Source organism: Podarcis liolepis (assembly GCF_965112155.1).
Source record: "Podarcis liolepis genome assembly, chromosome: 18".
NCBI classification, from domain to species: domain Eukaryota; kingdom Metazoa; phylum Chordata; class Lepidosauria; order Squamata; family Lacertidae; genus Podarcis; species Podarcis liolepis.
Window position 1 is genome coordinate 6,520,014 of NC_139572.1, and position 12,032 is coordinate 6,532,045.

Consider the following 12,032-nt stretch of genomic DNA (forward strand, 5'->3'; position numbering starts at 1 on the left):
TGGTTTTAAGTTTGGTAATGAGTTGCAATTCAGCAGCCTCTCTTTCCAGTCTATTTCTGAAATTCCTTTGTAGTAAAACAGCTACTTTGAGATCTTGTATAGACCCCTTGCCTTTTCCTGTAAGACCTATTACAGTCGTTAAGAGTCGTCAACAGGCTCATCTCAGCTATCTGCCAATCTCCCATTCCCACCACCCTTCTGAGTAATACCCCTCCCCACCTTCTCACTATATAGAAGGGTCTGGCAACTTCTGTTTCAGTGTATCCGAAGAAGTGTGCATGCACACGAAAGCTCATACCAAGAACTAACTTAGTTGGTCTTTAAGGTGCTACTGGAAGGAATTTTTTTATTTTAACTCGGAGGTTGGTAGCAAAGGCAAGGCAGACGATAGGGAAGGCATTCCCTGGGCAAAGGGTTGAGGAGCTGGCCGGGATGCAGCTGGACACCTCACTCCCCTACATCCTCTTCCCCACAAGGAATTAAAACCCACCGTCTCCAGCTGAATAATAAAGGAGTCTAAAGGTTGTGGGGATCGATTGGCAGAGAGCTGAGCATCAGTTTGAAGGTTACACATACTGAAAAATAGCATTCATCAAACAGGAAGGGCAACCTGAGGGGTGCAGTGGACCCCTTTTTTAAATGCCTCAGGATTTTGCCCAAGCTTGTATTCTCCTGCTCCAGAGGGTGAGACCTGAACCAATGGAGTCAAATGACAGCAAAAGCAGAGTCTGACTAAACATTTAGGAATAACTTTTTGACGGGAAGAGCTATTCAACAGTGGAATGGGTGACCTTGTAAGGTAATCACCCTCCTCTGCACACCTTCCAGCTTGCCAATATCCTCCTTAAACTGCAGTGCCCAGAACTGGGCACAAGTATTCCAAGTATGGTCTAACCAAGGCACAGTGAGAGCCAGTGTGGTGTAGTGGTTAAGAGCGGTGGACTCGTAATCTGGTGAACCAGGTTCGCTTCCCTGCTCCTCCACATGCAGCTGCTGGGTGACCTTGGGCCAGTCACACTTCTCTGAAGTCTCTCAGCCCCACTCACCTCACAGAGTGGTTGTTGTGGGGCAGGAAGGGAAAGGAGAATGTTAGCTGCTTTGAGACTCCTTCGGGTAGTGATAAAGCGGGACATCAAATCCAAATAGTGTTAGAAACTGAGATATGAAAGTGAGGAGCTAAATGGCACCTTTAACCTAGGTTTATGGGTGCAAAAACAGAATGTCTAGGCATGCTTTTTTTCCTTTTTAATAACAAGAATACAAAGCTGAAAATGAATGCATTGCAGCTAAAATATTGTGTTCACTTTTCACATAGTCTAGTCCTTCCCTTGCCCCCCCCAAATATTCTTGAGAGGGTTTCTTCTCCTGTCTTCAGAGAGTACAGTAGTGCCCCGCAAGACAAATGCCTCGCAAGACGGAAAACTCGCTAGACGAAAGAGTTTTCCGTTTTGGAGGTGCTTCGCAAAACGAATTTCCTATGGGCTTGCTTCGCAAGACGACAATGTCTTGCGAGTTCCTGCTGGTCCCCCCCCCCCTTTTTCTAAGCCGCTTAGCCGCTTATCAGCTGATCCGATCAGCAGATAAGCCACTAAAAGCCGCTAATAGCGCTAATCCGCTAATCCTTCAATGGGCTTGCTTCGCAAGACGAAAAAACCGCTAGACGAAGAGAATCACAGAACGGATTCTTTTCATCTTGCGAGGCACCACTGTAGCTGGAAGCGGGGAGGCAGAAAAAGGTCCTCCTTTCCTTCCACTCTGCAGTTTTAATCTGAAATCTTAGGCGCAGTATTGTACCCAGAACTCAGAAACTGCTTGCACTAATCAAATTCCCTGTCGCAAAATGCACCTAGAACAACAATGGGAGTTTCGAACACTGCCAGGGCAGAATAGAGCGGTCCTGTTGCTTCCCTTGATCTGGACACCAAACTTCTGTTGATGCAGACTAGGATAGCATTCGTTTTCTTTGCTGCTGCATCACACTTCCTTTCATTTTCCTACTACTGGCAGGATGGTGTTATAACACCCTCAAGCGCATCCTCAGGGATTTCAGGCCCAGTTCTGTGTGCTGGCCTGAGACCCATATACATTAGAGACCCCTCTCCCCATATAACAATGTGTGTTTGTGGTCAGCAGTCCACCAAGCAAATATGATCGGTGTTTGCTCACATTGCTGCCGTGTTATTTTATAAGTCCATAAACAAAACTTAATTAATCATGGGGGTTTTTTATGTTTCTTTTATGTTGAAATGAATTTAAGTATGTTATACAAGTTATGTAACTTACATCAAACAATGGACAGCAGAATCATGGACTTGTGGAGCTGGAAAGGACCCCAAGTGTCACTTCGTCCAACCCCCTGCAATGTGTCAGGAGCTGGAGAAAGGAGTAAAAGGTAAAGGGGTAAAGGGACCCCTGACCATTAGGTCCAGTCGCAGACGACTCTGGGGTTGCGGCGCTCATCCCGCTTTATTGGTCGAGGGAGCCAGTGTACAGCTTCCGGGTCATGTGGCCAGCATGACAGCCACTTCTGGCGCAGCGGAACACCAAAATCAGAGCAGCGTACAGAAACGCTGTTTACCTTCCCGCCAGAGCGGTACCTATTTATCTACTTGCACTTTGACGTGCTTTCGAACTGCTAGGTTGGCAGGAGCAGGGACCGAGCAACGGGAGCTCACCCTGTAATGGGGATTCGAACCGCTGGCCTTCTGATCAGCAAGCCCTAGGCTATGGTTTAACCCACAGCGCCACCAGCATCCCTGGAGAAAGGAGTAGGTCAGCAATAAAACAGCTGGTGTTTACTCGAAGAAACCAAAGCAGAGCAGACCTAGTGATCACAGCAAGTCTTCCCAGTAGGTCTTGCCCCAATGAGGCTGTTCTGAGGACTGAAGGTCCCTGCCTTACAACCACACTCTAAGGCAGGCATAGGCAAACTCGGCCCTCCAGATGTTTTGGGACTACAACTCCCATCGTCCCTCACCACTGGTCCTGTTAGCTAGGGATGATGGGAGATGTAGTCCCAAAACACCTGGAGGGCTGAGTTTGCTATGCCTGCTCTAAGGCTCCTCCCTAGTTCCTTCCCCAGCAGCTTAAGGCTCTGACATCTCTCTTTGCTCCACCCTCTTCATACTGTACTTCTTTGGGTTCTGGGACGCCAGGGGGAGAGGGGCTGGTTGCAGCAGGAGGGGGAGACCCCCTGGCTTCTTCAGCATCCTGCCTCATCTCTGTCTCCTGGTCCCGTCCTCTCCTGCCTCTGAGTCTGGACTGCTCTCTGCCATGGCCTCTTCCTGCTCACTAAACGCTGTTACATCTTCAGCTTCCGATACCTCCTCCTCCCAGTCTTCTCCCTCTGACCGCTCACCGTTGTCCCACCAGCACTCCCAGGGCTCTGAGCCGTCTTCCCTTGGCGGTTCCCACCACTCCTTGCATCCAGCCAGTCCAGGACACAATGCTGGAACCACAGCTAAAAAATCCCTGGTAGGTGGCCATCCAGTGAGACGAACAACATAGAATTTGACAGAAACTGAACTGCAGCAGAACGGAAGCCCTGCTGATTCCGACAAACGAGAGATCAGAACAGAAACTGCTGCCTTTTTAATAATCCTGGTGTCGGATCATGCCCTTCTCTGCTTTCCATTTGGGCAATACAAACATCGGCCGCTAGGCTTAGGGCCTTTGCAGCTATGGCAGCTGGACAGGGGTGGCGTGTCCTGCTTTGCCACTTAAGGCAAAATTGGCACATGACTCCCCACCACTGAAGCCGCCTGTACGTGCGTTGAAAGGTGGCACCCGCAAAGCGTTGGCAACGGCACTGGCTTTTGGCAGCATCTTGCTAGATACTGGTGCCAGTGCCAGTGCCACTCCTCTGCTGCCCGTGGGGTGGGGTCCGTGGGAGTGCCACCCCATGGACTCCCACTGCTTGCCTCACGGGTGGTCTGGCCCTGCACTTGAGGGCCCCTGGAATGGGGGAATTCTCCCTGTTTGCATTCCAGAAGGGTCAAAACCTCTCCTTTTTCGCCAGACGCTTTCTTAACTGGCTGATAACATTTCTTGGGTAGTTCTATTCTGTTTTATTGATCTTATATATTATGGTAGTGTGAATAGCTCCCTTTCTGAGAAAAGCTCTCAGAGCCCATTAAGTGCCTCTGCAATCCCCTTGGGAGCTAAATATCTCCCAGGCTTGACCCTGGCTTAGGGAGCGTTGACTCATTACAAAGGTCAGAGCTTTTGCTATCCCCACTCTCTGCTTCAGTAAATCTGGCTCCACGACATCCCACTCTCCCTTGGTCATTCATCAGTCCTTGCAACTAGGAACAGTAGAATCATAGAGTTGGAAGAGACCACAAGGGCCATCGAGTCCAACCCCCTGCCAAGCAGGAAACACCATCAGAGCACTCCTGACATATGGTTGTCAAGCCTCTGCTTAAAGACCTCCAAAGCAGGAGACTCCACCACACTCCTTGGCAGCAAATTCCACTGTCAAACAGCTCTCACTGTCAGGAAGTTCTTCCTAATGTTTAGGTGGAATCTTCTTTCTTGTAGTTTGGATCCATTGCTCCGTGTCCGCTTCTCTGGAGCAGCAGAAAACAACCTTTCTCCCTCCTCTAGGTGACATCCTTTTATATATTTGAACATGGCTATCATATCACCCCTTAACCTCCTCTTCTCCAGGCTAAACATGCCCAGCTCCCTTAGCCGTTCCTCATAAGGCATCGTTTCCAGGCCTTTGACCATTTTGGTTGCCCTCCTCTGGACACGTTCCAGTTTGTCAGTGTCCTTCTTGAACTGTGGTGCCCAGAACTGGACAAAGTACTCCAGGTGAGGTCTGACCAGAGCACAATACAGTGGCACTATTACTTCCCTTGATCTAGATGCTATACTCCTATTGATGCAGTGAATGAACTTTGTTTTGTTTTGTTTTGCATTTAATGAGAAACTACCTAATTCCCACCTAATTCAAACCAATATGCAAACACAGAAACACCTTTGCGCTTCTCCAAGTTTCACAGTGCTGGTTCCAGAGCCAGTTTGTGCAGCAATACACATCAGAGGATGGGTACATAGGAAGGCACTTGCCAGTGAAAGTAACATGCAAAAATGCCTTATATTGGTCGAAACTGCATGCGAAACCGCATTTATTGGGAATAACCTGCACTGAAATGCTGACGAATTTTCTTGAATATTTTTGTTAAATGCAAACATTTCAGTTCAGTGTGGAAAACCGAATGCAAGGCTAATAAAATGAGAAACTGAGAAAAGCAGAATGGATTCATCCATTTGCAACACACGTTCCTAGCTTTTTCTCTCCACTGCCTTCTTCTTGGTTGACTCTCCCACATTTATATAGCACCCGGCTTGGTTGTGCTTCTGGTCTCTTGTCATTTTCACCAGCCCCTGGAATGCTTAGCTTGGGTTTCAGTGAAGCAACGTCCCAGCCAAGTCCTTCAAAGTCTTCATCCTCAGTGTGGTGTAGTGGTTAAGAGCGGTAGTCTCGTAATCTGGGGAACCGGGTTCGATTCCCCACTCCTCCACATGCAGCTGCTGGGTGACCTTGGGCCAGTCACACTTCTTTGAAGTCTCTCAGCCCCACTCACCCCACAGAGTGTTTGTTGTGCGGGAGGAAGGGAAAGGAGAATGTTAGCCGCTTTGAGACTCCTGAAGGGGAGTGAAAGGCGGGATATCAAATCCAAACTCTTCTTCTCTTCTTCTTCTCACACTTCTATTTCTTTCTCTCTTTTCTTTCAAGCTGTTCTGGACACATGCTTGAAAAGCAGAATGTGACAAATAGACAGATTAATAGACGTGGAAGAATTGTCTGTTCTGCACCCTGCACCTGTAGACGGAGGCAGGTGGTGTGAAGGGAGGAAGAGAGAGTCACAGGTTGTAGGTAGATGGATGGATGGACTGCTGGATCAGGACCTCGGGGTCCCTGCAGCTCAGCATCCTGTCCCCCACAGTGGTCAACCAAAATTCCTCCAGAAAGCTCAAAGCAGAACGCAAGCACGTCCCTGCATCCTCTCCCCTCCTCCATGGTTGCTCCACAACAAATTGTAGTTAGGGCCATATTGTCTCTGAATTTGAATATATATATATATATATATATATATATATATATATATGAATATATATAAAGCAGCTTCTACCACCAGAAAGTTCATCCTAATGTAATAATAATAATAATAATAATAATAATAATAATAATAATTTATTATTTATACCCCGCCCATCTGGCTGGGCCTCCCCAGCCACTCTGGGCGGCTTCCATAGAAACCAAAAATACAGTAAAATATCACACGTTAAAAACTTCCCTGAACAGGGCTGCCTTAAGATGTCTTCTGAATGTCAGGTAGTTATTTATCGCTTTGACATCTGCTGGAAGGGCGTTCCACAGGGCGGGCGCCACCACCGAGAAGGCCCTCTGCCTGGTTCCCTGTAGCTTTGCTTCTCGCAATGAGGGAACCGCCAGAAGGCCCTCGGCGCTGGACCTCAGCGTCCGGGCAGAAGGATGGGGGTGGAGACGCTCCTTCAGGTATACTGGACCGAGGCCGTTTAGGGCTTTAAAGGTCAGCACCAACACTTTGAATTGTGCTCGGGAATGTTAAGCATTTTAGTGCTAATTTCTTCTAATACAGCTGGGATGTCCCTGGTCTATTCTGGTTGATCGCAGGATCTTGATGCCCTCCCCCCAAAACAAAACAAAAACCCTCAAGAACTTTAGCCCAATGAAACTTTGATGAAGCTTTCTCAGAAAAGCTCAACAACTCTGTTCAATCCAATGAGTAGATCACTGCCAGTTTTTTTAATAGTGTGGGTAGATCGTGGTCTCTTGGAAGTTGGACGTTCCTGTTCTAATATAAACATTTCTGCAAAACAATTTACCCAGTATGTTAATTTTGCCAGCTTATGTCTTCTTATGCAAACATTATTATCATTTATTAAATTTGCATACCATTTTTCATCCTTAGATCTCAGAGCAGTTGTTTATTATTATTATTATTATTATTATTATTATTATTATTATTATTACTATTACTATTATTATTATTATTATATTTTATTTATTTGTACCCCACCCATCTGGCTGGGTTTCCCCAGCCGCTCAGGGCAGCTCACAATAGAATATTAAAAACATGATAGGACATCAAACATTAAAAAATTCCCTAAACAGGGCTGCCTTCAGATGTCTTCTAAAAGTCAGATAGTTGTTTATTCCCTTGACATCTGGTGGGAGGGCGTTCCACAGGGCGGGTGCCACCACCGAGAAGGCCCTCTGCCTGGTTCCCTGTAGCTTTGCTTCTCGCAGGGAGGGAGCTGCCAGAAGGCCCTCGGAGCTGGACCTCAGTGTCCGGGCTGGACGATGGGGGTGGAGTTTAATGCATAAACTTTACCCTAGTTATATGTTGTTTTTTTGGTACACACAGCTTGGTGGGAAGAGCTGCACTGCCAAATTTGAAGTGCAAATTTCCCAGGATGGCTGTGTGCATTGTTTGGGGAAATTGCAGATATGGTAGGTTTGCCTTTAAATGCAGACAGAATCCAGTTTCTCCCTCCATTGCTAGATGCAGGTGAGTCAAATTTGCCAGGTATCCATTCATGTGGAGGGTTGCGTTTCTTGTTTTCCAACCCCCACCTCTGCATCTCTTCCTGCTTCCTTTTTTTTTTTTATAAAAATTTTTATTGGTTTTTCAACATTTATATAAACACAAACAATACACAATACAAACAAACAAAGACATAAACAAACATGTATAATTTCAAATCCTTTTTTTCTTAAACCCTACTTCACCGACTTCCCCGTGCCTCCCCTTTCTACATCCCTATTTCCAAATTTATTTCAGCAAATCCTCCCCCTTAAATTTATCTAATTTTCCCTTATTCTTCTCTTTTACTTGATCTTTTGCAGCTGCAATCCCCTTTTTTTCTATAACCTCAACATTTTAGCACTCATTAATTTTACAATATTTCTTAAGATAAAATTTAAATTTCTTCCAATCTTCTTCCGCCGTCTCTTTCCCTTGGTCTTGGATTCTGCCAGTCATTTCAGCCAGTCCCATATAGTCTATCACCTTCATCTGCCATTCTTCCAGAGTGGGTAGATCCTGTGTCTTCCAATACTTTGCGATGAGAATTCTTGCTGCTGTGGTAGCATACATTAAAAAAGTCCTATCTTTCTTTAACACCAATTGGCCGACAATGCCCAAGAGAAAGGCTTCTGGTGTCTTGGGCTTCCTGCTTCCTTTAATCAGCCGTCCTGTCCATTTCCCCTTAATGGGATCCATCACATGGCCCAGAAACGTGCAGCTGGGAGCTTAGGCTAAATTGCTGCAGATTACCTGGCATGGCAGGGATCTCACATGTCGCCTGTCTTAGCTCCCAAAGCTGCCTGTCCGGTCTGGCTGCCGCCACACCATTTTAGCAACTCGAGAGCGAGCTTTCGGAGCGTTCTGAAGATCGCGGCAGGAAGCGCTGGGTTTTAAAAGGGGCACCTTGCAAGACTGGGCGGCACAGAAAGGGCTGTATTCGCACCCATGCCAGATATCTGCAAATCCGTGTTTGTGTTTCACTCCCGCCAGCTCAGCATTTAGAGCCCTTGCAGCCGTTTGGTGAAGTTATAATTTTAAAAACAACAGCTTCCAAAGCCAGCACCCAAAATTATAGGTGCTAATTGAAAATGAGCTACTTAAAACAGTGTAAATGCATGCATTTAAGGAGCTGGCCAGTCTCCAAAGAGAGATGAGCTAAGGGAATCTGCTGCTGCAGAGATCTGAGATGTTGCTCTGCTGATGGGATGGCAGGGCAAGGTCCTGCTATCGGAAAGCAGATCTGGAATCTCGTTGAAACCTCCACCGATTACCAGATGCTATCTCAGTCAAATGATTTAAACACTCAGGAAACATTACAGGGGAGTCCAAATTCATACTGTGTATGGGACGCGGGTGGCGCTGTGGGTTAAACCACAGAGCCTAGGGCTTGCCGATCAGAAGGTCGGCAGTTTGAATCCCCGCCACGGGGTGAGCTCCTGTTGCTCGGTCCCTGCTCCTGCCAACCTAGCAGTTCGAAAGCAAGTGCAAGTAGATGAATAGGTACCGCTCCAGCAGGAAGGTAAACAGCGTTTCCGTGCGCTGCTCTGGTTCGCCAGAAGTGGCTTAGTCATGCTGGCCACATGACCCGGAAGCTGTACGCCGGAATCACAATTCTGTGATTCTAAGATGAGAAAAAGCCCGACTCACTGGTTGAACAATTGTTCGCAATATGGGGGGAAAGGAGCATTTTATTGTATAGATTAGAGCCACACCTGTAGCATATGCCTGTTGACCGCTGTGGGGAACTGGACTGGACTGATCCTGATGATCCAACATGGCTCGTCTTAGGGTCTTGCGATGCAGTCCGTCCATCCACCTACCTGCCACCTGTGACTCCCTCTCCCTTCACACCCCTGCACCTGTTTACAGGTGCATCCTCTTCTGTATCCTCTTATTCATGAGTAGGCAAACTAAGGCCTGGGGGGCCGGATCTGGCCCAATCGCCTTCTTAATCCGGCCCATGGACGGTCCGGGATTCAGCGTGTTTTTACATGAGTAGAATGCACCCTTTGATTTAAAATGCATCTCTGGGTTATTTATGGGGCCTGCCTGGTGTTTTGACATGAGTAGAATGTGTGCTTTTATTTAAAACGCACCTCTGGGTTATTTGTGGGGCAAAGGAATTCATTCATTCATTTTTTCTCAAAATATAGTCTGCCCCCCCCCACAAGGTCTGAGGGCCCCCTGCTGAAAATGTTTGCTGACCCCTGCTCTTATTTATCTGTCTGCTTCATAGAATCGCAGAAATGTAATGTTGGAAGGATCCGGGGGGGGGGGGTGTCATCCAGTCTAACCCCTTGCAAAGCGCTAAGCCGCTAATAGCCTTTTAGCCGCTAATCCGCTAAGCCTTTAATAGCCGCTAATAGCCTTTTAGCCGCTAATCCGCTAAGCCTTTAATAGCCGCTAAACCGCTAATAGCGCTAAGCCGCTAAGCCGCTAATAGGGTTGCTTCGCAAGACGAAAAAACCGCTAGACGAAGAGGCTCGTGGAACGGATTAATTTCGTCTTGCGAGGCACCACTGTATTGTTTAATTAGTGTTTTTATGGAGCAGTCAAGTAATTTCGTTGTCCCCGAAGAGGGCAATGACAATAAAGATATTATTATTATTATTAAGTCTTTGTAATGATGTACACAGTTAACCAGATCCCCACTATCCTCCTTCTCTCCCTTCAGCTTGATGTCTGGCTTGGCCACCATGGACTCCAAAGCCTGTGGAAGGATGGGGGTCATCACCATCACCTATTACCTCTGGACCACCTTCCTGGCAGTTACCACCGGGATCATCTTAGTCATCAGCATCCACCCGGGGGCCGCCGCCCAAAAGGAGGAGTACACCGTCGGCAAAGTGGTGCTCAGTTCTGCAGATGCTTTGCTGGACCTCATCAGGTACTCTCTGCTTCTCTGCATGTTTCTCAAAAGCTCGCGGTGCGTTTGAATCGTTTAAAAGGAGGGGTGGGGGACCTCAGCCTTGGGGGGCCAGATGTGGCCTTCCAGCTATCTTCATCCGGCCCATGGAAGCCACATTATAGCCCACACTCTACCTAACAGCGAAGGTTTCATTCTGCCCCAAATTTGCAAATTTCCTTTAATATCTTCCCAGGTTTTAAAATACAGTGGTGCCTCGCAAGACGAAAATAATCCGTTCTGTGAGTCTCTTCGTCTAGCGGTTTTTTCGTCTTGCAAAGCAAGCCCATTGACGGATTAGCGGATTAGCACTATTAGCGGCTTTTAGCGGCTTATCGGCTTAGCAGATAAGCGGATAAGCGGCTTAGCGGCTTAGAAAAAGGGGAGGGAAAGGGGGGAAACCGCAGGAACTCGCAAGACATTGTCGTCTTGCAAAGCAAGCCCATAGGAAATTCGTTTTGCGAAGCACCTCCAAAACGGAAAACTATTTCGTCTAGCGAGTTTTCCGTATTGCGAGGCATTCATCTTGCGGGGCACCACTGTAATTATCTTTATACAGATCTGTACTATTTGCCGTTAACCATACACCTAAATACTTAACCTTCTTTTCAATCTTCAGACCTGACGCATCTTGTAATTTATTTTTAGTCTCATCGTTCATCTCCCCCCCCCCCTTTTTTCTTTTTACCAAGAGTTTGGTTTTAAAAACTAATCAATTTGAGTTGTGTGACTCAAATCGCATCTAAAGGTAAAGGGACCCCTGACCATTAGGTCCATTCGCGAATGACTCTGGGGTTGCTACGCTCATCTCGCTTTATTGGCCGAGGGAGCTGGCGTACAGCTTCCGGGTCATGTGGCCAGCAGGACTAAGCCGCTTCTGGCAAACCAGAGCAGCGCACGGAAACGCCGTTTACCTTCCCGCTGGAGCGGTACCTATTTATCTACTTGCACTTTGATGTTTCGAGCTGCTAGATTGGCAGGAGCTGGGACCGAGCAACGGGAGCTCACCCTGTCGTGGGGATTCGAACTGTGACCTTCTGATTGGCAAGCCCTAGGCTCTGTGATTTCACCCAGAGTGCCACCTGCATCTACTCAGCCCAGTTTTTGTAAAGCAATGTGAACACAGTTTGCTTCTGGGGCCCCTTCAGGATTAGGGGCCCTGGATCTTAAGCTTCAGTAATTTCATAGTCGATCCGCCCCTGGTGGAAACAACTTCAAACCCAATCCTGATTGGGGTAAAACAGATCTCTGCTTGGGAGGCATTTTGAAATAAGAAAGCCTTCAACAGGCACCAAAAAGATGATAGAGGGTGGTGCCTGCCTGATAAATACCGTATTTTTTGCACCATAACACTCACTTTTTTCCTCCTAAAAAGTAAGGGGAAATGTCTGTGCGTGTTATGGAGGGAATGCCTACGGGTGGCATGCCTGCGGATTTTCCTCCTCTAAAAACTATGTGCGTGTTATGGTCGGGTGCGTGTTATAGAGCGAAAAATACGGTATATTGAGAGGCAGTTTTATAAAGTGGGGACTGCCACGCTAAAGACC

General features: G+C 47.2%; 1 protein-coding gene across 1 annotated transcript in view; it reads left to right on the top strand.

The window, feature by feature from the left end:
- LOC310697343 (excitatory amino acid transporter 5-like) overlaps positions 1-12,032 on the top strand; it is a 38,262-nt gene that overhangs the window by 7,695 nt on the left and 18,535 nt on the right. The window contains exon 4 of the mRNA XM_083483920.1: positions 10,255-10,467. Coding sequence (XP_083340046.1) covers positions 10,255-10,467 — 213 coding nt within the window. The remainder of the gene's footprint in view (positions 1-10,254; positions 10,468-12,032) is intronic.